Here is a 27,978-nt window from a genome sequence, read left to right on the forward strand (position 1 = left end):
TCTTCCCTGTCTCTCTGCCTCTCCCCTGCTTGTGCTCTCTCACTCTCTCCTTCCCTCCCTCCCTCAAAATAAATAAATAAATAATTAAAAAAAAAAAAAAAGAAGAAAGAAAAAAAGCAGAGATGAGAACCCAATAGCCTATTTCTGACTTTCCGGTTCCAGTTCTGAGTGGCCCAACCACACTTCATTTCCTGTTGCTGGATTTCTATGGGACCCAACAACCACCCCTCCTTGGAGTGGGTGCCTGTCCTTCGTCCCCAGAAATACCTTGGGTGCTTATCTTTCTCCTTCTGCTATTAGCCGTTGGGTGTAGCTGTTGTGTATAACCTTTATATCATGTGACTTGCCCGTTGCCTAGGCCTTCCACACACTAGGCACTCCCGCCACCCACTAATTTATTCAGCAGCATGGACTGCTAAAGGCATTTCCCTTCAGGTGACTCTACCTGGTTCCACATTTGGTTCCCAGAGCCAACTAGTCTGCGACAGGTATCTGAATCTGCCACTGTCACACCCCCAAAACTTGCATCACAAGTAGAAGTGTTCGCTGGTAAGGAAAGTCAATCTCCCGTTGGAATCAAAGGTTTGGAGGGTAGGGGAGCCTGGCTGGCGCTTGTGACGTCCGATCTTGGGGTTGTGAGTTGGAACCCCACATTGGTTTTGGAGATTACTTAAGGACATTTTTTAAAGTATTAAAAAAAAAAAAAAAGATCTAGAAGGTAAAAGGAAACAGACAGGAGGCCTAGAATCTTGATTTATGCTTGTGAACAGAAAGAAATAGATCCACATGAAAAAAACAGATCAATAGATAATGTCAAATGGTTGCTAAGGAGTAGCTGGTGACAGAGCAAAACTAGCAAAAAAGTGACCTTACGAGTCCTGCTAAGTCGAGCTCCTAGCAACACACAATGACATGTATAAGGCACTCAATACATATTTGCTGAGTAAATAAAGAGAGCGCTAACTGAATTAGTGGTTGACGTGCAGGATATAAAAAAGAACACAGGGTGTGCAATCCAAGGGCCTGGTTCTTACTGTAGGTCCATCTCTGGTAGCCGTGTGCTTTAGGGGAGACAGCTTCTCTTCCTCTCCATTTTCCATGTAAAATGGAACCATAGTACCTACTCTGGCCACTTCACAGGAGTGATAAGGATAAAACAAAATAAAAAACATGAGGATATTTTATAAACTGTCATCCCTAAAGAAATACAAAGTATAAAAGATAATGAAGGGATTAACAAGGAGGTGAAAAGACAACACTAGATGAGATCTTGGTAGAAACAGGTGGGGGGAGTTTTCACAGTTTCAATTCTCTAGAGCACTTTTTAATCAAAAATGACTGATGAAGTTAGAAGTTCAAATACACAAAGGTACTTGAAAAAATAGCGAGATATGATGATTATTACTGTCATTGTTCATCAGACCATTTCTCTACTAAGTGAGGTGGAGGGTAGGATAATGGGTTGACTAACCAGGTCATAAAGAGCCTCACACCTAGCTGATCCTTAATAACTGTTTTTGATGAAATGAAATACACATTTCGAAGCAGCTTTAGAAACAAAGCAAAAACTTGGGAATGCAAGCTGGTGCAGCCACTCTGGAAACCAGTGTGGAGGTTCCTCAAAAAAACTAAAAAGAGAACTAATTACCCTATGACCCAACAATTGCACTACTAGGCATTTATCCACGGGATACAGGTGTGCTGTTTCGAAGGGACACGTGCACCCCCGTGTTTATAGCAGCACTATCAACAGTAGCCAAAGTATGGAAAGAGCCCGAATGTCCATTGATGAATGAGTGGATAAAGAAGATATGGTATATATATACAATGGAGTATTGCTCGGAAATCAAAAAGAATGAAATGTTGCCATTGGCAACTATGTGGATGGAACTGGAGGGTATTATGCTAAGTGAAATTCGTCAGTCAGAGAAAGACAAAAATCATATGACTTCACTCATATGAGGACTTTAAGACACAAAACAGATGAACGTAAGGGAAGGGAAACAAAAATAATATAAAAACAGGGAGGGGGACCAAACAGAAGAGACTCATAAATATGGAGAACAAACTGAGGGTTGCTGGAGGGGTTGTGGGAGGGGGGATGGGCTAAATGGGTAAGGGGCACTAAGGAGTCTACTCCTGAAATCATTGTTGCACTAGATGCTAACTAATTTGGATGTAAATAAAAAAAAAAAAAAAAAAAAAAAAAAACAACAACAGAGCAAAAACTAATTGTACCAGATGTATTAAGCAATGCAAAACAACTTAACCAAAGACCCACAGAAGTGAAACAGCCACAGAACCACTTTAGGAATCTGACAATATCATTTACACACTAAAAGGTTAAAAGAGAAAGAACAATCCTTGGAACACAGAAGTAAAATCGCAGTCAAATATCAAGCTCTATTAAAGCAGTTAAATGACCTGTTTGTAGACATGTTCTTAAATGCAGAAAATCCTAAAGATTCCATGAAACAACTGTTAGAACGAATAATGAATTCAGCAAAGTTGCAGAAATACAAAATCAACACCCAAAAATCAGTTGCATTTCTATACACTAACAATGAGCAATCCAAAATGGAAATTAAGAAAACAATTTCACTGACAATAGCATCGACAAGAATAAACTTACAAGGAGGCAAAAGGACCTATAACCTGAAAAGTACAAAATGCTGCTGAAAGAAATTAAGAAAACCACAAATAAATGGAAAAACACCCATGTTCATGGATTGGGAGACTTAACATGGTTAAGATGTCAATACTACACAAAGCGATCCACAGATCTGATGCAACCCTATCAAAATCCCAGTAACATTTTTCGTAGAAATAAAAAAATCCGTCCTAATGTTCATATGGAATCTCAAGCGATCACAAATAGTCAAAATAATCTTGAAAAAGAAGAACCAAGTTGGGGGACTGACCTATCCTGATTCCAAAACTTACTACAAAGTTAGAGTAATGAAAATCATGTGGCACTAGCCTAAAGACAGACATACAGACCCACTGGATAGCGTAGAGAGCCAGAACTAAATAAACCCTCACATATACAGTTAAATGATTTTCAACAATGATGCCAAGATAAATCAATGGGGAAAAGACAGTCTTTTCAAAAACTGGTGCTGGGAAAATTGGAGATGCACATGCAAAAAAAAAAAAAAAAAAATGAATTTGGAGCCACACCATATACCAAAAAACCCTCAAGATGGATCAAAGACCTAAATAAAGGTATGAGTTAAAACTATAAAACTCTTAGAAGAAAACGGAGAAGAAAAGCTTCGTAACACTGGCTATGACAGTGGTTTCTTGAGTGTGACACCAAAAGCACGTGACACGAAAGGAAAAAATACGTATGCTGGGCTTCATCAAGATAAAAATTTTTGTGCATCAAAACATAATCACAGGGTGCATGGGTGGCTCAGTCAGTTAAGCGTCCAACTCTGATTTTGGCTCAGGTCATGATCTCCTGGTTCAGTTCGTGAGATTTTACTCCGCACCTGCTTGAGATTCTCTCTCTCTCCCTCTCTCTCTGCCCCTCTCTGCCCCTCTTTCTCTCTCAAAATAAACACACACAAAATCATGTGAATGTACTTAACACTGTCACAAAAAACCATACACTTAAAAGTGACTAACATGGGAAGTTTTAAGTGTGTTTTCACCACGAGTTTTTTTTAAACGTAAACATGGAATAAAAACAGGACACTATCAATAGAATGAAAATGCAATTCAGATAATGAAAGAAGTATTTGTAAGAAGTCCTGTAACTAATCAGGGATTGACATCCAGAAAATGTAACAAACTCCCTGAACCTAGTCTACTTGAACCTAGTCTCTGACCACAAAGACTCTATTTTGAAGCACCAGCTACTCATGGCTGACATGCACTGGGCTGTGCTGTATGCTGCCCTCTGTGCTCAGAGTTTTATATGCATTACCTCATCCTAACAACCTTATGAAGGAGATGCTTATTATTCCCATAGCGGGGCACATGGGTGGCTCAGTCGTTTAAGCATGGACTTTGGATCAGGTCATGAACTCACAGCTTGTGAGTTCAAGCCCTGCCTCCAGCTCTGTGCTGACAGCCCAGAGCCTGGAGTCTGCTTCATATTCTGTGTCTCCGTCTCTCTCTGCCTCTCCCTTGCTCGTGCTCTCTCTCTCTCTCTCTCTCAAAAATAAACATTAAAAACAAACAGGGTTCAGAGAAGGTTAGTAGTAATTAGTCTAAGTTCCACAGTGAGAACGTGGCTAAGATTGGAACCTGGGCAACCTGTCTCACAGTCCAGGTTCTAAAGTGCCACTCTTTACTGCCTCCACAAATCCCTCCACATTCACCTGATATTGTATAGCACTGCAAACGAGCATCATGAGACCATGTGACAAAAATGGAAAGGTGCTTATGGCAAAGTAAAAAGAACAGGAAACAAAACTGTACATACATGTTTATTACATGTAGGTGAAACAGGCATCTGAAAACAGAAGTAGTGTGCCACAATAATACATATTCTGGGGGTGCCTGGGTGGCTCATTCCATTCAGCGACTGACTCTCGATTTCGACCTCATGATTTGTGAGGTCGAGCCCCACGTTGGGCTCTGTGCTGGTAGCGTGGAGCCTGCTTGGGATTCTCTCCCCCTCTCTCTGACCCTCCCCCGCTCATGCATGCACACCTTTCTCTCAAAATAAATAAACTTAAAAAAAAATTTTTTAAATATAAATTCTGGCAAAGGAGTGTGGTTATGGGTTGCCTTTCTTTTCTTTTGTTGTACATTTCATATTCTTATCTGTACACGTAATATTCTTATTACAACATTAAGAATAATGTTATAAAATAGTGGAAACTTCCCTTTTCCCTCGTTATAATTTTTTTTTTATTATTTATTTTTGAGACAGAGAGAGACAGAGCATGAGCAGGGGAGGGGCAGAGAGAGAGGGAGACACAGAATCTGAAGCAGGCTCCAGGCTCCGAGTTGTCAGCACAGAGCCCAACACGGGGCTCGAACTCATGGACTGTGAGATCATGACTTGAACTGAAGTCGGATGCTTAACCAACTTAGCCACCCAGGCGCCCCCGCCCTTTTCCCTCTTTAAATCAAGTCCTCAGACCTCTGTGAAGAAGGCTCTAGAAACACTAGCATGAAAAACAAAGGTATGTAAGGCCAAGCCCTGCGTTAAAAAATCAGCAATACTGCAGACAGGATGGGTCGGGGGTTGCCTCTGTGAGGGAGCAAGGCTAAACGTGGCAGTGCTGAAGGTTTGCAGAGGCTCCGAGAAGACAGTGCTGGAAGCAGGGGCTTTTGTAAGTTTCTATTTCTTTGGTTCACAGGAGAACAGTACCGAACAGAAAAATATCTCCACAGTTCTAAATCAGTGTTTTCCAAGTGCCAGTCATTCCTACAATATGACAATTTTTATTCCATGTGTTTACAAACTGCTAATTTTTTACTTAAAATTTTAAAACTTTATTACTTTTCTTTTTACTTTAAGACGTTTTACTTTAAAAACAACAACAACAAAAAAGTTTTACTTAAAAGGGAAACTTTATAACAATAACTATAAATAGAAAGCCTGCATCCCTTGCTGTAAGTAGAAGGGAACTATAAAAATAAATACATAGGGGCATCTGGGTGGCTCAGTCGGTTAAGCATCTTGACTCTTGATTTCAGCTCAGGTCATGATCTTACAGGGTTGTGAGATCCAGCCCCACATCTGGTTCTGGGCTGGTGGTGCAGAGTCTGCTTGGGATTCTGTCTCCTTCTCTCTGCCCTTCGCCTGCTTGTGCACATTCTCTCTCAGAATAAAAATACATCAAGAGACGAAACAATGCTTTAGCTAGATATAATTCACTGCCTGCTAAAAGCAGTAACTGTGGGGTTAGACAGTTTGCTTTCAAGGAGGCAGTTTGGATTTTATTTTAAGTACAGTGGAAAATCACTGAAGGATTTTAAGTAGGAAGACACATGGTCTGATTGGATATCTTAACAACCCTCTCTTGGAAGTTTTTTAAAAATGAGAAAAAAACAAGAAAAGACACAGAAGAACTGAACTGAACAACACCATCATCTACTTTTACCTAAATGACAATCACCAAACGCTACACCCTGATGGAACCCTTGTGCACTACTGATAGGAATGTGAAATGATACGGTCACTGTGAAAAACCGTACGGTGGTTCCTTAAAAAAAAAAAAAAAAATCTAAACAGAATTACCCACTAATCCTGCAACTCCAATTCTGGGTATATACCCAAAGGAACTGAAAGCAGACCTTGAAGAAATATCCGTACAACTATGTTCATAGCAGCATTATTCACAATAGCCAAAGAGTAGAAGCAACCCAAAGTCAATAACAAAATGAACAGATAAACAAAATGTAGTATATAGACACGATGAAATATTATTCAGTCTTAAAACGTAAGGAAAGTGACCCATGCTATAACATGGATGACCCCTCAGGAAAATTTATTAAGTCAAATAAGCCAGTCACAAAAAGACAGGTACTGTGTTACTGCACTTACCTGAGGCACCAACGGTAGTCTAACTCTTAGGGACAGAAAGTGCTATGGAATTGTATGACATTTCTGGACATAAGAGACTCCATTTTGAAGCTCTTTTTTCCTTCCCAAACTGATGAACGCTCGAACTGGGACAGAACGTCAATTGTCTTACAGGCGGTTGCTCATAAAATTTCAACACGGCAACTGGTGTTCGGATCATATGAGGACAGTAAAGTTAATTAATACATACCAGGGCCAGTTTCATTTGACAGCGCAAGTAAAATAATCAGTAAGAGAGTCATCAGAAGTGGCTCAAGCGGTCAACCCCAAACTAGCTGGGTCTTTCTTTTCTTCTCTTCTTTACCTAAATCATGCAGTTACCCCATTTCCATCTCTCTCATAAAAAACCCTGCTTTCCCTAGATGAGTGGGACACTTCTCTGGTTATTCCAAAATCTGTGCTCCCCAGATTGCAATTCTGAGACCCCAAATAAAGGATTTTGCTCTTTTTCAGTTTTGCCCCTCTTCTCAGTTGACAACAGGATGGTGGTTCCCAGGTGCCGGGCGGGGAGAATGAGGAGTTAGCGTTTAAGGGTACAGAGTCTCAGCTGTGCAAAATGAATGGTTCTGGAGACGGTGCCGGTGAGGACAACCATCTGCACTTAATGCCAAAGAACTGTACGCTTAAACATGGCTAAGGCGGTGGGCGCCTGGCTGGCAAAGTGGCAAGAGCATGTGACTCTTGATCTCGGGGTCCTGAGTTCGAGCCCCACACTGGGTGTAGAGATTACTTAATAAAACTTAAAAAAAAAAAAGTTTTTTTAAATGGTGAAGATGGTAAAATTTATGTAATGGATATTTTACCACAATTTAAAGAAAACAACATTAACACCAAATCCAAAGGCTGCAGATTTTGCCTTGAGAAACTCGGTGAGTGGTGATCTATTCACGGAGATAGGGCAGAATGTGGAAAGAGCAGCTCTGGGTAGAAAATACAAGAGTTTTGGGGTGGGGCGCCTGGGCAGCTCAGTCGTTAAGCACCTGACTTCGACTCAGGTCACAATCTCACGGTTCCTGAGTTGGAGTCCCACATCAGGTGAGCACGAGCCCCACTTCGGGTGAGTATGAGCCCTGTTTTGGATGAGCTTGAGCCCTGCTTTGGGTGAGCCCGGCTTCTCTCTCTGTCTCTGCCCCTTGTGGGACTGTCTCTCTCTCTCTGCCCCTTGCTCACTTGTGCCCCACCCCCCCAAATAAATAAAGAGTTTTGGGGTATGTTAAGCCTGATGCAAACTTGACAATTAGATGGAGATGTTAAGTGGGCAGTTAAATTTTTTTTAAGTGTATTTATTCTGAGAGAAAGAGGAAGAGGGTAGGAGAGGGGCAGAGGGAGATGGAGAGACAGAATCCCAAGCAGGATCCGCTGTCAGCACAGAGCCTGATGCGGGGCTCGGACCCATGAACCATAAGATCATGACCTGAGCTGAAATTAAGAGTCTACGCTTAATTGACTGAGCTGCCCAGATGGCCCTAGACAGCTGGATTTCCAAATGTGAAGTTCCAAAGAAAAAGTCAGGGACAGAATTACAGATCTAGACAAAAATAAGGATACAAATACTTAATTGGGGATTATTAGCATATAAATAGGATTCAAAACCACAGGATGGGGTGAGATTACCCAGAGAGGAGGTAGAGAATAGAAGAGGGAGTAACAAGACAACCTTGGAGCACCCCATTATTGAGAGTGAAAGCACAGGGCAAAAAAGCATAATAATGAAAAGAATCAAGCAGTGAGGGAAATAAGGAGATGCTTAAAAAAAAAATCAGATGTCTAGACCTAAGCTTGGGAACTTGGAACTAAGAGGTGAAGGGCAAGTAAAATCCCCCTAGGCTGTGAGAGCTGGGAGGGAATGTGCAAGTGGCAGAGGCAGCGGGAGAAAGGAGGAGAACTGAATATTTGGAAGGTGCCACCGACAGGACTTGGTGACTGACTAGATGTGGGATGGAAAGGAGAGGAAATTAAATGACACGGTGGTTTCTTTTTGGCAGGTTACTGCTGTCATTAAAACAAGTAATACAAGGGGCGCCTGGGTGGCTCAGTCGGCTGAGCGTCCGACTTTGGCTCAGGTCACGATCTTGCAGTTCGTGGGTTTGAGCCCCGCGTCGGGCTCTGTGCTGACAGCTCAGAGCCTGGAGCCTGTTTCAGATTCTGTGTCTCCCTCTCTCTCTGCCCATCCCCCACTTGTGTTTTCTCTCTCTCTCTCTCTCTCTCTCTCTCAAAAATAAAATAAAACAGGGGCGCTTGGGTGGCTTGGTCGGTTAAGCGTCCGACTTCGGCTCAGGTCACGATCTTGCAGTTCGTGGGTTCGAGCCCCGCGTCGGGCTCTGTGCTGACAGCTCAGAGCCTGGAGCCTGTTTCAGATTCTGAGTCTCCCTCTCTCTCTGACTCTCCCCTGTTCATGCTCTGTCTCTGTCTCAAAAATAAATAAAAACGTTAAAAAAAAAATTAAAAAAAAAAACAAGTAATACAAGATGGAAGGACAGAAATAAGGGATTTGGGTTCTTTCTATAGTGGTGGGTCGTGTGTGTGTGTGTGTGTGTGTGTGCGCGTGTGTAGGGAGGAGGGCCAAAGAAGAATGTTAGTCATGACAGCCAACATTAATTGAGCACCTGTCAGTGCTATCTATCTATTTTGGAGAGCTGGGGCATCCGTTTGCAAAGAACACTGTCATCAAGGAGCACAAAAATCCTACGTTGAAAATTAAGGAAGTGAAGTTAGCCCAAAGCCAAACAGGTGGTATGCAGCACAGAGGGCCTCAAACCTGGGTCGGATGGATTCCGAGCCCAATTTTGAGGTACCCATGGGATAGTAGTTAGGGATGCAGGAGTCATCAAGGCAGTTAAAGTCTTAGGAGGGATGTGATCACCCATGGAGAAAATATGCAGGTCAGTGAATTATATTATCCATACACTTGACTAACTCTTACAATGGTACAATAGACCTTTTCCTCATCTACAAAAAGGAAGTAATACCTAATTTGTAAGTAATGCCACTGAAGGCAGTTTTTGTATTCCTAGGGTTGTATTACCTGGAACAAAAAGACCACTCCACAAAAGCTTGCTGAAGTTGTGAAAAACCAAAACCAAAACCAAAACCAAAACCAAAACCAAAACCCAATAACTGGCCACAATTAGAAAATTATTAAACAATATGAGAACAACTATTTCCTGACCAAATTACAGCATAGTTTTTTTTCGTTCCCTCTCTGTGTGGCATGCGACAAATGAACTGGTTCTTCCTGCACCACAATAGTGTCTGTTTTATGAATTGTTCTGTGACAAGTAGTACATGGGAGACAGAACTCAGTGAGACAGGACCTCTTACCTACTACTGAAAGGTTAAGTAGATCTGGAAAGACAATGTGATACAATGTATCAAGAGCCTCAAGGCCTTAACTCAGTAATCTTATTTAGGAATTCATCCAAAGAAAACATTAAGAGATGTGGCCAAAGGTTTAGGTTAGAAGTAATAAAATATCCAACCACAGAAAAATTATTAAATAAGCCATCATACAGACATAGGGTAGAGCATCATATGTGGCTCTCAAATCAAGTTTTTGAAGAACACTTAAAAATACGAGAAAATGATTTTGATAAATATAATGAAAAAAGTAGAATATAAACTAGACTGAGTACGACCATCATTCTGAGTTTAAATGTAGATGTAGCTATCTATTTATCATTACCCAGCAAAAAGATTACAGGAGATCATAATATTCTTTGTTTTTCGGGATTTCTAAAATTTCTGCAGAAGGTACATTTTCATTTTACAACTCAAAAATGTATGGTAAATAAAATTAAAGACAGCACTCACCTTCTTTCTTTTTCTAGAAGAATTCCTTGTGGGGTCAGGCTTCTCAAACTCTGCTGACTTTGCCTCTTCCTTCTCCTCTTCTTCATCTGGTATCAGAGAATATTTGGTCCCTCCTGGTTGCATAAAACAATCCTTTGCAAAGTGGCCTGCAGAGGAGAGGCAGAAGAGGTAAGGAGGGGAGAAGGAGCCTCTCCGCTCAGCATGTGGACCTTCCCCAGAGGCTCCTGAAAGGGGCTAGCTGGTCCAGGAGGTATGACTGAATTCGCTCAGAGCAGCTTCTGGGTTAAGAGCAGATTTTTCTGGCACCTCAAGATGGCATTGCTCACGCAGCCAGAGTCAGGCCAGCATCTGGTCCTAGAGCCGGGGGAACCACTGGCACTCCTGTGGACGTGGCAAAGGAGATGAGGAAGCAGGTCTGTGCTTCCTTCCACTAGCAATGGGGCTTAGTTATTTTTGAAGATCTATTTGGAACTTACTCCTGACATCCAAAGGCTGCTCCAGAGAGAATGCTTAGCAGAGGGAGCTGAGTGGCAGGCCAAGCCCTGCAGGAAGACAGCTCTTAGGCAGCCGGCAGGAAGGTGGCATTCGCCTCCGAGCTAACACACTGAGACAGGCAGTCACCTGGGGGCACTCAACATCCAGACGGTCAGGTCTGGCAAGGGCCTTAGAGATCATCAAGTCCAACACCGCATGTGCAGAGGATATGAAGGCCCAGAGTAGAGAAGTAGCTCAATGTCACAAAGAGAGCAGCGGAGCTAAAAGTTACCCCAGGTTCCTGCCTCCCTGCGCTGTGCTCTTCTGGCTGCACCAAGACCGACCACCTTGGGTCTCTGCTGACTGGGCCCAATTCTGCGTGTTATATTCTCTGCCCCACGTAACACCTGGAGGACGCAAGCCGAAGGTAAGAGAACCCCACTCCCCCGGAGCCTAATGTGCTGTCAGGGGGCCCTTTAACAGCTGCCACGGAGCTGGTTTTGTCCAAGCCTGCTACAGACCCTGTTTCGGGGGCACAGATGATCCCATGAGATCATCAAAAAGCTCTGTGTCAACTACTTTGCAACTCTGAATCCAGAAGCTGGATGGTGCCTCCAAGGGGAATACAGCATTAAGTTTTCCAAATATCTGGACTGTTCCCACAATCCCCCTGAGGAGGTATTCTTTCAATTTTATTTTTCCCTTCCTCCCTCTACATTAATGGTAAGCAGGGGCTTAAACCCCACCACAACAATCGGGGCACAAATCTGCTATAGAAAATTCAAGAGAGAAGGGTAAAAGGAAGGCAAGGGAGATGGGGTGACAAATTGAGGTCACTCTGAAATGAGACGCTGGCAGTCCCTCTCATGATAGCTCCGGAGAGGGAAGTCAGGCTGAGTGAGCTCTTTAACACCCGAGTAAGACTAGAAGAAACCTGAGGAGGCAGCTTCAAGGAAGAGGCCAGCCTGTGTTCTTTATTACTCAAAGGGTACTGTATTTGGAACTCTGAAGTTAAAGAGATAAAGAGGGGAGCAAGAAAGGGTTTGACTTGGATCCTTGAGGAATGTATTTCCAAGTCACTTCGTTTCTGCAGAATAATAATGGTCCTTGGAGGTAAAACTTTACGGTGCTCACCATAATCCAACACTCTCCCCCCTCCTGGCATAGTACATGGGGACCTTGCCTGGACAGGGCATCAGCCGTGAAGAGGGGGAGCGGGGTGACAGTATAGTATTCAGCGGGGCCAGCATTCCGAAAAGGAAACAGGAAGAGCACGAACTCTGGTGACAGTCTAGTAGGAATAAGAGCAGGAGCAGGTGAGGCCATCGCCAGACTAAAAAGCAGGGTGAGCCACATGCAAACCAGGCGGCCTCCCGCATCCAGCAAGGGGCCATCACAAGGAGAGGAGGACTGGCACGGCAGAGGCTTCACCTTACCTTTACAGCCACACTTCTTGCAGGTGGTGTTCAGGACAGCCTCGAGGGTGATCTTCTGCCCAGTGTAATCCTGGAAGGACCGCCTCCGCCTCTCTTCCTGCCTGTAACGAAAAGGACACTGACTGACGGCCCTCTTAAGAGATGTGCCAGAGATACTAGAAGGTAATGCCGTATACTGGTTTTTTGTTTTGTTTTTTGGCAGGTAGAAGGAAAAAAGAAGGAAAAGCGTCGTGCATGAGGAGACAAGCAGTGAAAGCAGCGCCATGAAACAGATGATTTTTTTCATTCAGGACAGGCTCTGAATTAATAATTATGAACGAGACAACTTCAGCTCACCGAAGCACAGAGGATAAAGCTGTAATTACTCACCTCACTAAGCCCCCTATAACCCTGACAAGGTCACTCCTGGGGTTTAAAAGACCTCCAAAGGCTTCCTAAAAAATCAGGTCCAAATCCCTTACTTTGGTGCTTGAGGCCTTTCCCAGTCTGGCTCTAACCTGCTTCTCTGGCCCCATCTTTACTTGTACGAGATGCTCTAGCCAAACAGGTTTAGTTTGCCTTCTCCAGATGGTTCGCTGCCCTCACCTGGGCAGTTCCCTCCCCCTGGAATGCTGCCTCCCCTCTCTCCTCCCACCTCACCACCCCCAAACATCTCAAGGCTCAGTCAATGACCATCTCTCCTTCTATCAGGTCTTCTCCCGAGCCCTCAGCCAGGATTCATCTCTTTGTTCACATTCCTGTAGCGCTTCTTAAAAGTTCTAAAGGTACTACTAAGGTATATGTGCAAAAAAGGCGTTCATAAGCATACAGCTTGACCGGCTTTCACGATCTGAACACACCTAGGAAACCAGGATTCAGACAAGGAAACAGAACGTGGCCAGCACCTCCAAAGCCCCGCTAGTCACCATGCCTCCCCCAAGGGTAACCGCTACTCTCATTTCTAACAGCACAGTTTCATGGATTTTTGTAAATTATGTGAAGGGAATCCTAGAGTACGGACGCTTCTCTGTTTGGCTTCTTTCACTGGTTTGGGAGATTCATCTGTATTGCTGTGTGCACTTATGCGTCACCAATTCTCGCTGCTGCAAAGTATTTAGCTGTCGAGAGGTATCTGAGTAGTCTCTATCAGGAACAGTGCTTCTGTGAACTTTCTAGCACGTCTTTCAGTGAACAGATATATACGCAGTTCTGTTGGGAAATGCCTACTTCCAGGGAGCAGAGGAACAGTATACTGGGCTGTAGGGCATCAGCTGTAGCAGACGCTGCCGGCCGGTTTTCCGTGGCGCTTACCAATTACACTCCTACCAGCTGCCATGGCTTTCTTTGACCTTTACTGTAACACACAGTACCTGCACAGAGTGGGCACTCAGGAATGTTCGATCGCAGAGTGTTACCCTCGATCACTCTTTCTTTCAAACTCAAACTGTAGTCAAACACACTTCACTCCCAGCGCACATCACACTTTATAGCCCGATCCCCTGACGTTTCTTCTCTGGACTGTGAGCCCTTTCTACAACACCTTACTTGTCTTTGTTCTCCCAGCACCTTAGCCCAAGGCTTAGCAAGCGACCACATCAATGAGTGAATGCTGAAATTTCTGTGGTCTTGACCCCAAATGTTTTTTCTTTACCTAAACCTCTTTAACTTTGAACACTGACTTCACCTAAGCTTTTCCAACTATTCTCCAGGTCTCTAGAGAGTCCAGCAAAACCAGAAATATTTTGCCAAAAACGCCCCCTCACCCAGTGAAATGCAGGATGACCATATCAAAGCAGAACAAAACTGCCCACCTCACATATTTTAGTTCACAGTTTCATGGGATACGCAGGCTCAAGAGAGGAAACAGAAAAGACCGAGATACTCCGTATTCTGTCCTGGTCATTCTTCAGTTCAGCTCCCACACATCTTCTCTAACATGTTCCCTGCTACCACAGGCAGAGTTAATGACTCTTCTGTGCTCCCACACCGGTTTACTCTCTGAGCATTTTGTTACATTTGTTTACATTTTGGCTCACCCTGCTACCCCGAGCAGGACTTCAAAGATAAAGTCCATGTCTTACTTTTCCCGATATCTGAACAGCAAGCATGTTCTCTAGCATACCGCTGTCCCACAGAATGCAATGATGGACAAGTTCTCCAAGTTTATGTCTGTACTGCTGACTAATATTTATATCTGTGGCCACTGAGCACTTAAAATGTGGTTAGTGTAACTGACAAATTAGATACTAAATTTTATTTAATTTTAATTTACATTTAAATAACCATACGTAACTTAGTGGCTACCTAGTGGGACAGTGCAGACAAGCGTCATAAGTTCTGAAAATGTCTGCTCAAATCCCCAGCTTTTGTCCTAGGATAATCTTAAAGAATAGGGGGTCACTGTCTAGCATGGGTCATGGGAGAGGGTCCTTTCAAAGAGTAAAGCTTGAGTTACAGAAACCAAGGTGAGGGGACACCTGGCTGGCTTAGTGGGTGGAGCATGTGACTCTTGAGCTCGGGGTTGTGAGTTCAAGCCCCATGCTGGGTGTGGGGATTACTTAAAAAAATAAAATCTTTAAAAAAACAAAAACAAAAACGGGTGCCCGGGTGGCTCAGTTGGTTGAGCATCATGACTTCGGTCATGATCTCACGGTTCGTAAGTTTGAGCCCCACATCAAGATCTCTACGCAGATCTCCATGCAAGATCTCAGCACAGAGCCCGCTTTGGAAGCTCTGCCTCCCCTGCCCTTCCCCCCTCACACTTTCTGTCTCAAAAATGGATAAACACTTATTTAAAAAAAAAAAAAGGTGAGGTGAGTAGAGAGAGAAATGGGAGTTACTTGTCAAGAGGCATAAAGTTTCAGTTAAACAAGATGAACTAAGTTCTAGAGCCCTGCTGTACAACACCGTACCTAGTAAACAATACCATAAGTACACTTAAGATTTTGTTAAGAGGGTAGATCTCATGGTAAGTATTCTTCCCACAATAAAACTCATTTTTCTTAAAAACCAGGGCAGGATCTTGGGGACATAACTTGAGAAAGTCACACACTTCATGGCGTTCAGATGTCCTTATCTGCGGAGCTGAGTTTCAAGTGACTATGAGCTGCAGCTTAAACAAATCCTCATTATAATCAATTCCAATATTCTGTGGGTCCTAACATACTACAAGCCAAACGTAAGTCCCACTTAATACTCAATTCAACAAACGTGTCATTTACCACATCTCCCTTTCTGTGCTGTCATCGCGCTGCTTTAGGCTTCTAACTACATCACATCTAAATAGTAATAATCCCCTCACGGGTCTCCCTGCCTCCAAGTTTCCTCCTCCAATCCATCCAGTGCACATAGTTGAATTAAACTTTCTTTTTTTCAGTTCAACTATTAAGTAGGCATCAGTGCGAGTACTAGGGATATGAGTAAGTACGTTAAAATGACAGAACATGGTCCTTCTCCTCAAGGAGCTAACAGACTAGTAGCAGAGGGAGACATACACACGGGTAACTACAGTGGTGAACCATAAATACTCTTTTTTTTTTTAAGTTTATTTATTTATTTTGAGAGAGAGAGAAAGCATGAGCGGAGGGGCAGAGAGAGAGGGAGAGAGAGAGAGAATCTCAAGTAGGTTCTGCACGGTCAGCGCGGAGCCCCAGGCGGGGCTCAAACTCACAAACCGTGTGATCACGACCTGAGCCAAAATCAAGAGTCAGATGCTTAACAGACTGACCCACCCAGTTGTCCCCCATAAATACTCCTCTAAAAGACTATGCTATACTGGCTAAACCTACCTGGAAACTGTCTTTCACCCTTTCCATTTACAGATTCACTTTAACACTCTGGGACTGAAGGGACGAAATGTAAGACATATATTGATGAAAAACAAAAGGCAGCTGACAGACTGGGTGGCTGGAGACAGCATGAGCATACTGAGCATAAGAAGGCAAGGTCAGAGAATGGGACATGAGGGGAGATTAATCTGATCAGGTGCCTCTACTCCTCCTCAAAGGCTTTAAGAAAATTAATACTACTCTTTGGCTGATAGTCAAGTCAAAGCTCTCTACAATCTGACCCCAACATACCTTTCAAGCCCTACATTCTAGACCTTGACCACACCCCCCTCTTTTTTTTTAATTTACATCCAAATTAGTTAGCATATAGTGCAACAATGATTTCAGGAGTAGATTCCTTAGTGCCCCTCACCCATTTAGCCCATCCCCCCTCCCACAATCCCTCCAGTAACCCTCTGTTTGTTCTCCATATTTGAGAGTCTCTTTGTCCCCCTCCGCTTCTATATTATTTTTGCTTCCCTTATGTTCATCTGTTCTGTGTCTTAAAGTCCTCATATGAGTAAAGTCATATGACATTTGTCTTTCTCTGACTAATTTCGCTTAGCATAATACACCCTAGTTCCATCCATGTAGTTGCAAATGGCAAGATTTCATTCTTTTTGATTGCTGAGTAATACTCCATTTTGTGTGTGTGTGTGTGTGTGTGTGTGTGTGTCTGTGTATCACATATATCCATATATATCCACATATATCCATCAATGCACATTTGGACTCTTTCCATACTTTGGCCATTGTCGACAGTGCTGCTATAAACATTGGGGTGCACGTGTCCCTTCGAAACAGCACACCTGTATCCCATGGATAAATGCCTAGTAGTGCAATTGCTGGGTCATAGGGTAGTTCTATTTTTAATTTTTTGAGGAACCTCCATACTGCTTCCAGAGTGGCTGGACCCCCCTCTTTTCTTAAACAAGACTCCTAAATGTGCCCTGTGTTTTCCTGTCTCATGCCTTTCCTTAACCTCTTTCTTCTATATGGAATAGCACTCCCTTCCCTGCTGCCTGACAAAATTGTATCCATTCTTCTAGACCTAGCTCAAATGCAACCTCTCTTCTAACCATCAGGGACTGAAACTAACTTGTCCTCTTTAAGCTAATTCCTAGAATTCTTCCTTTAATCCATTCTTTTGGCATTTATCCCACTTGCCTTCTATTAAAGTTATTTGCATAATGATATCATTACACTAGGCCCTAAGGCCCTTAGGCAGAAACCTGGGTATTGCCACTGCACCTAATGTAGAACACGAACCTCTAAGATAATTGTTGAATAAACGAGTAAAAGAAAGCCCCAGCTAAATGAGCGATACGCATCAGGCACAATGGGAGATAAGAAAGAGGTGCAACCCCTGTTCTCCTGGGTCTTACATATTCTTTCAAAAGAAAAGGTGTGCTAACCACAGAGAAAAATGAGATCTTTGAAAACAATAACTACAATGGGGTGCCTGGGTGGCTCAGGCACTTGAGTGGCAGACGTCAGCTCAGGTCATGATCTCACGGCTTGTGAGTTCGAGCCCTGCATTGGGCTCTGTGCTGTCAGCTCAGAGCCTGGAGCCTACTTTAGATTCTGTGTCTCCCTCTCTCTCTGTCCTTTCCCTGCTCTCACTCTGTCTCTGTCTCAAAAATAAAGATTAAACAAGATTAAAGAGGGGTGCCTGGGTGGCTCAGTCCATTGAGCATCTGACTTTGGCTCAGGCCATGATCTCTTTCATGAGTTCGAGCCCCACATCAGGTTCTGTGCTGACAGTGCAGAGCCTGGAGCCTGCTTCGGATTCTGTCTCCCTCTCTCTCTGCCCTTACTCTGCTCACACTCTATCTCTCTCTCTTTCTCAAAAATAAATAAACATTAAAAAATTTTTTTTAAAAACCCCAATAACTACAAGTAGCCACCATCCGTTAAGTTTCTACTGTAAACTAGATGCTAATCTGGCTCTTTACAACAAACAAGACTGTATCGAGATCATTCCATCATTTCTGAGATGTAGGTATCATTCTCTCCAACTGATAGTGAAGAAGCTGAGGTTCAGAGACTCAAGGTGGTCTGTTCAAGGCCATACATCAGCTTGTAGCAGAACTAGGACTCTTTCTGCTTTACGTAGAACTCTAAAACCTCTTATCATTCCACTATACCATGCTTCTTTCCTGGATGCAACTCTAGAAATAGTTTACAAGTTACTGTTCAGCCACTTGGTTATTACTAGAAATAGCCTACACACAGAAACATGGACACCCCCAAAACCAAGTAAATGCCAAACTTAAAATAACCTTACTGAGCTCTGAGTTATAAAACATTTCTACTGTAACCGAAAAGTATTCTGTCAATAATCAGACTTACAAATGTCAATATTTGGAGACAAAACGATAGAAATATGGAAAAACTCTTAAGTCACATGCAACAGCTAGAAGCATCATGTGTCAAAAACAAGCATTAGCCTTAATGTCAAGGAAACCTAGACTCAGGTCCTTGACCCACTATAATTTGCTACTAACCACAGGCAAATTATTTATCACCAAGCATTAAGTTCAAAGTTAGGAATCCAGGGGCACCAGGCTGGCTCAGTCAATGGAGCATGTGACTCTTGATCTCAGGGTTGTAAGTTCAAGCCCCACAATAGGTGTGGAGATTGCTTAAAAATAAAATCTTCAAAAAAAACCAACCTCCCCCCCGCCCCAACTAGGAATAAAAAGTAAAATGAAGATAATACACATTTGGAGGTTATTATGAGAATCAGATACACAAATGTATGTAAACTGCCTTGCATAATGCCCGGCACATAGTATGTATCCAATAAAAATCAATTCCTTCCCTTTTAGGTAAAATTCTTATGTATCCAAACTGATTTTGCTTATGGGACGTGTGGGTGGGTGGCTCAGTTGGTTAAGCATCTGACTTCAGCTCAGGTCATGATCTCATAGTTCGTGAGTTCAAGCCCCACATGGGGCTCTGTGAGGACAGCTTAGAGCGTGGAGCCTGCTTCAGATTCTGTGTCTCCCTCTCTTTCTGCCCCTCCCCCACTCGTGCTCTGTGTGTGTCTCTCCCTCCAAAATAAACATCAAACTGATTTTGCTTAGAACTATAAACACAGGTTTCCAAACTTTTCCCCACCAAGATCCCACACAAACATTTATTTTTTTATTTTTTAAATTAATCAATAACATAATTCCACTGAGAGCACCCGATTAGCCTGAGATAAACAATTTGCTATTTTAACAATATCCAAAGCAATAAAATAATGTTTGTTTGTTTTTTTTCTTTAGAGAGAGCGTGTGTGCAAGTGAGGTAGAGGGGCAGAGGAAGAGAGAGAGAGAATCCCAAGTAGGCGCCAAGATCAGCACAGAGCCTGATGCAGGGCTCGATCCCACAACCCTAGAATCAGGACCTGAGCCAAAATCAAGAGTCAGACATTCAACCAACTGAACCACCCAGGTGCTCTAACGTATGGTTAACCTGAAGGTAAATGCATGATTTGGCGGGCTTTCTGAAATGCTGGAAACAGTTCATAAACCCTTCAGGGAACCTTAGGGAACTAGGAACCTCTAATCAGAAATCCCACTGGCATATATTCAGAAAAGACTTTGAGACAGATAGCAAATTCCCTTGTATCACCAGACATTAGCCTACATGGATAGCAAATCTTCCATTTCTAAATGAAAGGTCCGAAGAGCCAAAAAAACTAAGATGTGGTGTTCAGAACAGTTATCCCAAGATGTGTTGCTTCTAGATTACCCTACCCTCCCACATGGTCTCTGTCTTCTTTGAGCCCCAGTGCTAGGAGACAAGGAACAGGTGCTTCATGAATGCTTGTTGGCTGACTGGTTAAAGGGCTAATGCAGAAAGAATAAGGGGAAGGAAACAAAACCACTGATGGAGCACTTCTGTGCTAGGAGCTTGGCATGTTAGCATTCCATCCTAGAACTCTACACAGCACAGTGTGACCTACACTTTAGACCTCTAAATCCAAATATCACCAAGGCTACTTAACTCCTCAATATCAGAGACTATGTATGGTAGAGTTCCCAGGTCAGTCTGATTCACTACAGCATTCTTTAGTTTGAGAAGTAGAAGGATTTTAGCCTTTCCAAACCTTTTACCTACTCAATGATAACGTTGTTGGGGTCAAGGTCTTTCCCAGTCCCTTGGTTGACGACTTTCATGGAGAGGGATACTTTTATCCTATCATTTTTCATCTGTAAAAGACAAAAGGCAAAGTCACCAAAAGTTAAGAGTACATCATTTAGACTGCTGATCTACAATTATCTAACTAAGAATCAAAGCTTTTATCATCATAACAAACACTGAGCTCCTCTAATGGTTGAGGTCCTGTACTAGGAACACTGGGAGTACTAATGAGAATAAATAGATCTTGTGGCAGAATAACTATAGGAAATAGTTTTTACCTTATTTTTGTTCCTCTGGGGAGGAAAGACAGAAATGGCTGCTCAGAAATTCAAGGCCTGTGGAGGTAGCCAGGCAGAAAAATAAAAGCCATTTTTCAGGTTCAGCATAATGATTAGTTCAGAGATCCATGAGCGCAGAATGGGTTTCTGAAACATTCCAGACTAGACTAGATCCTCCTTTGGACTTGGTCTAGAGCATCTTTCTTTTCTTCCTTTCTTTCTTTCTTTGTTTCTTTGTTTCTTTCTTTCTTTCTTTCTTTCTTTCTTTCTTTCTTGTTTAAAAATTTTTATTTATTGATTTTTAGAGCATTTTTAAACAGGAAGGTGATTGTTAGCCATATTGGTCTTCTTTTGCTCCCTCCAACCCTTGCAGCCCTTCTCCATTTCAGGGTCTTTGCATCAGCTGCTCTCCTGGCCTAGAACATGCTTATCCCAGCTTCTCATGTGGCCACTGCCTTTTTCTTTAGGTCTCAGCTCATGTGTCATTTCCTCAGAGAGCCTGTGCCTGACCACTAAATCTACCTCTGACGCTGCCTGAGCCCATTACAGCACTTATTAGAACTTCCAATTTTAAAACAAATGTTTATATTTATTTGAGAGACAGAGAGAGAGAGCACACACATGCAAGCAGGGGAGGGGCGGCAGTGGAACAGAGGATCTGAAGAGGGCTCAGATCCTAAGCCACCCGGGCACCCCTAACTTACAATTATTTTATACATATGCTTGCTCATTTTAATGTTTGTGTCTTCCGGTTACATTCTGTATAAGCTCCATAACAGCTGATGTCACCTAGGTCTGTTTCGCTCTTATATCCCTCAGACTAGTACATGAAAGCACTCAAACATTATTGAATGGCGTCTCTTTCAGCCCTATCTGCCCCGCCGTTCTCCGGTGGGGGTCTCAGCGTCTGATCACATTTCTCCTGTAGGTTGCCCACACCCGCAGCCCACATGCCCTCAAGGGAGTTGCTGTTAACAGGGTCCTTCAGACTTTTCTCACTTCCCTCACACTGCCTGGTGCCAGGTATTAGGATCAATAATGGTCAACTCTGTGTCTGCCCTTGTTTGGGTCCAAACTGAAGTGTACCTGGCAGCTGTTCTCTGAAGTTTGATAAAGACTCGTCCCAGCAATTAAGCTGCCTTCTCTTTCTTTGGTTCTTTTTTCTTCTGCTTTTTTTTTTCTTGCCACTGGCCATTTGGATAAACTTCAGGGAGGAAAGTCTTATAAACGTGTACTTATTGCACCACTCTTATTACAGGTTATACCACGTTCCTTCTGAGTTTACAGGACAGCGGGCCAGAAGGTTTCAATTCAGGACAGAATTCAGCGGCAGGATTCAAAAATAAGATCATCAGCCACAGTTAATAACATATACACATTCACCATCTTGCCCCTAGTTTTTCTTCATTCCTTCTCACCACATGAAAGTTGCACAGAACCTTACCTCTCGGCCAATAAGCTTCACCCACACTTTGTCCCCGACATCTACTATCTCAGAAGGCTTATCCACACGACAGGAGGACATGTGAGTTCGATGGACCAAACCTGGGCACGAGAGGAAATGAAGTAAAGCACAGGGTATATCTGGTATTTATACTCTAAATAACAAGGTAAGGAGAAAATGGGAGTGGAGAATTCATTGCAAAATGTCTGTTAATTTAAAACTTTAAATTAAGACGATGTGGGATCATGTTTGTAGCTAATCAACAAATATTCTTTAAAAATAATGCTCAGGGGCGCTTGAGTGGCTCAGTCGGTTAAGCGTCCAACCTCAGCTCAGGTCATGATCTCGAGGTTTTGGAGTTTGAGTCCCACATTGAGCTGTCTGCTGTCAGCACAGAGCCCGCTTTGGATCTTCTGTCCTCTCTCTCTCTCTGCCCCTCCCCGACTTGCATGCACACACACACACACACACTCCCCGACTTGCATGCACACACGCACACACACACACACTCTCTTTCTCTCTCAAAAATATACATTTTAAAAAATAAATTAAAAAAATAATGCTCAATGTTAGCAAACATGTGATACAATAACCACACTTACACTAGTAAAAACACAAGTCAATGAAAGTCTCTGAAAGCAAGGGCATCAAGATGTTTTTACCTTTGATGCACGAATATCATCATTAGAATTTTTCCAAAAGAAAAAACCCAATAAAGGCAAAAGACCTATGGGTATGGAAAAATACCTGCAGTATTATTATCTAGAAAAGTTTTTAAAAACCTATAAGGCAACCTAAATGATTAGCTTGGTAAACCGTGGTAAATCAACCAAATGGAAAAGTAAGCAGCCATTTAATTTACAATTATGGAAAATAATTATGAGAAATAAGTGAAAAAAGAAAATCTAAACAAGGTGCTATTTTTAACCTATTAAATTAGCAAAATATTTAGAAAATAACAATACCCACTGGTGAGAGCATAGTCAAGTAAGAAATATTGCTAGGGCTAGTATAAAATTTTAGAAATCATTTAGCAATCACTATCAAGAGTGGTAAAAATATTTAATAAAATTTGTTAAAAGTTAGGGGCACCTGGATGGCTCAGGTGGTTAAGCGTCCAACTTTGGCTCAGGTCCTGATCTCACGGTTTGTGAGTTCAAGCCCTACATCGGGCTCTCTGCTGTTAATGCAGAGCCTGCTTCAGATCCTCTGTCTCCCTCTCTCTCTGCCCCTCTCCCCACTCATACGCGAGTGCGCACGTACTCTCTCTCAAAAATGAACATTAAAAAAAAATTAAAAGTTAAACAATAGTCATTAAATAATTTAATAAAATATTTGTAATAGTTATCCTTTTCCTGTCTGTCCAAACTCCTTTCCTGGGAGAACCACCTTCCCTATTTTCTTTTTTTTTTCTGTTAGACAATTTCAGATTTTTAAAAAGTTTTTATTTATTTATAATCTCTACACCCAATGTGGGGCTGGAACTCATGCCTCTGAGATCAACCTCAGATTTTTATGGAAAAAGTTATTAAAGCATTAATCAATATCACCTTCCCTGCTTTCTAAAATAAATCTGGTCAGTTCATGTGATTTGGTCGAAGCTGACACAACACCCAACTATGGACACATGACAACAAGCTTAGTCAATCAAGATGCCTCACCCAGCTAGCCACAGTAATTGATTGGCTCAGGGATAGACATGAGACATTAGCTAAATCAATTCATCCTTTTCAAGATGTTGGGATTACGAACTACAAAAATTTACCAATGCCCATATTAACCACCAGGTGGCAAGATGTGACCAAAGGTAAGAGACCAAGCCCTCAGGGTGTAATCTCAGCACCTGATAGAGCCCTAGGGAAGCCAGATTTATCCTGCACATCCCAATGGGAAGAGTCAAAACATTTCTCAACTGTTTCTGTCCCTTGCAACCAAGAGTTCTGACTAAATTAATTTGACCCATAATCACTTCTGGGAATCTGTCCAAAGGAAGTAATCATATACACAGAAAAAGTGATATGCATCAGGAAAAGTGACATACATAAAAATACTCATGTATTTGTAAGACAAAAAAATTAGAAACAACCTAATATTCAACAACAGAGCAATGGTTAAGTCAACTGTGGTACAGCCATTGAATGGTCCATTAAAAATATTGCTCAAAAGATGATGTAAAAATATATCCATAATTCATTCTTTAGTAAGCAAACATCTGATTGCCGACTCTGTGTCAAGCACTGAAAACAACCAGCATTTTCCCATGTAAATAACAAAATACAACACAAAATTTTATACAGTATGACTACAAATGCTTCAAAAAGATTTTAAAGGTCAGAATGATCCAAAATGCTGTAACAACGATTATACTAGTGTACAAGATTACATGTTCATTTTTTTCTTTATTTTCAAGTGTTTCAATAAAGAAAATTGTCTCTATTCTGGGGGAAATAGATACAATATACAATTATTTTGAATGAACATAAATCAGGAATGTAACCTAGAGAAAAAACCGGTAAGTCAAAGAGTTACGTCTAAAATGACTGCCCTTCCTTAAGTTTCCTGGGGGAATTATTAGCCTGTATTCTCTCTCTCAAGCTGTCTTGCACATGTGTGTGCCCACAAAGTCATCGGCACGGCAGGCACACGCCTGTAATTAGAAGCACCTGGCCTCTGCTTAGAGCTCCTACTGGAAGTCCCTGCTTGCTCTGACCACCGTCACTGGGTCTCACCTACCTATGTCGGCTCATTCTGGAGGTTGATAGCCTATGAAGAACTCTGGGGCCTCCAAAATGTGTTATATACATCTTATATGTTCTTATGTTTTTAATTTTAGACACATCACGTAACCTCCAAATTGGATAAAATTTGTGAAGCTGTGTTTTTTTCCCCCATGATGGTGTAATGGGCAGAGCTGCCTAACTGGGAAGTCTAGAGGGGAAATCCAGATGATCTGAAGGAAAGGGAAAGCTTTCCCTTTGACATTTTTTGACTGCAACTGTCCTCTCATGTTAAAATTTACTTCTTTCCTCTGTTAATGAAAGTTATGAAGGAAATTAATGTTGAACCTAATAATACTTGAGATTTTTTTTTTTCCCTTTCCTAAAACAGAAGGTCTGTACCACAAACAAGGAAATAATGGCACTAACCATTTGTCCTCCCCTCTGATCCCAAAGTAGGATATTTTTTGGTCCAGGCATCTCTCCTGGTTCAATAAGGTATTTCTCAAAGTATTAGTAGTGAAAAATTGAAAACAACTTAAAACAATTATGTGGTACATCTGAATGACAGAATAATGTCATTTAAACGTTTACAAAAGTATGTTAAACAATGGAGAAATGTTTAAGGTTCACTAAGTGTAAAAAGCTACAATGTATATATAGACACTATAATCTTAATCTCAGTATGTCAAATTTTATGTACGTGTGACTAATAAAGAAATATACCAAAATGTTAATAGCACCTGTCTCTGTGTGGTAATGGTATCATATAATTCCTTTAAAGTTTTCCCCCTTGGGGCGCCTAGGTGGCTCAGCTGGTTGAGCACCCAATTCTTGATTTCAGCTCAGCTCCTGATCTCACGGTCCATGAGTCTGAGCCCTGCATCGGGCTCTGTGCTGATAGGTGACAGTGATGGTGCAGGGCCTGCTTGTGATTCTCTCTCTTTCTCTGCCCCTCCTCCACCCACATGCACGTGCTCTCTCTCTCTCTCTCTCAAAATAAATAAATAAAATAAACTAACTAAATAAACTTAAGGCCCCTGGGTGGCTCAGTCAGTTAAGCATATGACTTTGGCTCAGGTCATGATCTCACCGTTTGTGAGCTCGAGCCCCACATCAGGCTCTCTGCTGTCAGCACAGAACCTGCTTCAGATCCTCTGTCCCCCTCTCTCTGCCCCTCCTCCACTTGCACTCTCTCTCTCAAAAACAAATAAACATTAAAAAATAAAAATAAATAAACTTAAAAAAAATCCCCCTTAATTTTCTATAGTAAGCATGTAGTATTTTTATTTTTTTAAGTTTATTTTGAGAGAGACAGAGAGAGAGAGAGAGAGAGAGAGAGAGAGAGAGAATCTCAAGCAGGCTCTGCACCGTCAGCGTGGAGCCTCATGTGAGGCTTCAACTCACGAACCATGGGATCACGACCTGAGCCCAAGTCCGACGCTGAACCGACTGAGCTAACCAGGCACCCCAGCGTGCAGTATTTTTAATCATAAATATCTTAAAAGCAAAATGAAAAATGATATGTGTACTATGACCAAAATAAAACTATGTCTCATATAGACTCAGACTAAAGAGGAATATAAAAAGCTATGCTAAGGTGCAGGATTTTTATAGTTGAGACATTAATGCTTATGGGGTGAATTAAACAAGGGAAATGGTCTAGCCGTCGGTCTTGAATGCAGATGTCAGGTGGGCAGTTGGATATGTAAGTCTATCAAAGTTCAGAGGATGTGTATGAACTGAAGATACAAATATGTGTAGGAGTCTTCAGCATACAAATGTTTATGTACTAAAATATATTAACCAGATTGTCAACTTAGTGATTGGTACAGGGATAGACACAATTCACCAGTTTATCAATTTACAACAGAGGACATACTTTGTTTATTCCTAGTTCTCATCTCATAAACTACCCACCACTGCTCCAGTATCAAATACCTAAAAAAATAGATAAGTGATTAGAAACTGCTTCAACACAGAATCAGAACAAAAAGGAGATAAATGTTTTAAGATAGGTTTACAGTCCACAAAAGTTTAATGGACTTATCACTTCCTCATAAAAGAATCCATCCCTCTCCAGTTCCTGGCATCAGATTCATTTCTGCCCTAAATAAGGTAAGACAAACACTGCTATCTTTAGATTCTCGGACTTTCTTTTACTATGTTCCAGGCTGACAACCCCCACCTGCTCATATAATCTCCCCCTACATAGAATGATAGTCAATTAGATTTCAGTCTCCTGAGTTATAATTTCATTCCAATCCTTTTTCCCTGGAATCACACCCAAATTATCTTGTCAAAGTCTTGAGTGCTCTCATCTCTCTGGTCACAGATTTATAGCCAATTGCCTGGTATATTTCTATCCATGGCTAATCCCATCCTCTGTGTGGGGGAATCCATCACTAGGTTTCATTCTCAGAAGCCAGTCTACATTCTTGGGAGGTGTTTCACTGCTAACCACATAAGCCACCAACAGCTGGATTAAGTGATATAGTAGAGGGCACCAAATAACACACTTGAGGTCCCCTCACCCTGTGCTGGATACCTCACTATATACAGTATATTCACTTGTTCATTTCCTCCTTAGATCAACCCTGTGACATAGGTTCACATGAGAAGATACTGTAGAAGTATATCGGCCAAGGTCACAAAGCTGGTAAAGAAAGAACTGCAATTCAAATATGAATCTGTGGGGCACCTGGGTAGTAGCTCAGTGGGTTAAGCAGCCGACCCTTGATTTTGGCTCAGGTCATGATCTCACGGTCATGGGATCTCACGGGTCATGAGCCCCGTGTCTGGCTCCGCGATGAGCATGGAGCCTGCTGGGGATTCTCCCTCTCTCTGCTCCTCTCCTGCTCTCACCCGCACACGCACGCGTGCTCTTTCTCTCTCTCTCTCATTTCAAAATGAATAAATAAGCTTAAAAAATAAAAGAACTATGAGTCTGTCAGGTCTTCTATAGCATACTGATATTTCTCCATTTATTATTAATGATCTGTGCTATCTTTTCAATTAAAAAAAAAGAAAGAAAGATGGTCTCATCTACAAGTAGTCGAAACGCATCTAATTCTGCTTTAGCATATGCTCCGAAATGAATAGAAACAAGTATGCTCTGCTTGTCAGTCTACGTGGAAGGGAGTTGTTCGGAAGTAGTCTGTGCCTGGATTTCTGACATGAAGCCATAAATGCCCAAAGGGCATATCAAGTCCATCATCATGTTCAGTAAACCCAACATGACACCTGAACGGAATGAATCCCATCTGAGTAGATGCTGGTAAAAGAAGGGAAAAAAAAATTCTGACAACTTGGAAAGAGCTAGCATCTCA

General features: G+C 42.1%; 1 protein-coding gene across 3 annotated transcripts in view; it reads right to left on the reverse strand.

Annotated features, from left to right (window-relative positions):
* The window catches only part of ZCCHC17 (zinc finger CCHC-type containing 17), a 61,426-nt gene that overhangs the window by 8,448 nt on the left and 25,000 nt on the right, over positions 1-27,978 (reverse strand). For all 3 annotated transcript variants that reach the window (XM_049617633.1, XM_049617634.1, XM_049617635.1), the window contains 4 exons: positions 21,933-22,033; positions 20,187-20,278; positions 12,268-12,368; positions 10,358-10,503 (listed from right to left, as the gene is read on the reverse strand). In XM_049617633.1, the coding sequence (XP_049473590.1) occupies positions 10,358-10,503; positions 12,268-12,368; positions 20,187-20,278; positions 21,933-22,033 (440 nt within the window). The remainder of the gene's footprint in view (positions 1-10,357; positions 10,504-12,267; positions 12,369-20,186; positions 20,279-21,932; positions 22,034-27,978) is intronic.

This window comes from Panthera uncia, assembly GCF_023721935.1.
Source record: "Panthera uncia isolate 11264 chromosome C1 unlocalized genomic scaffold, Puncia_PCG_1.0 HiC_scaffold_4, whole genome shotgun sequence".
Classification (NCBI taxonomy): Eukaryota; Metazoa; Chordata; class Mammalia; order Carnivora; family Felidae; genus Panthera; species Panthera uncia.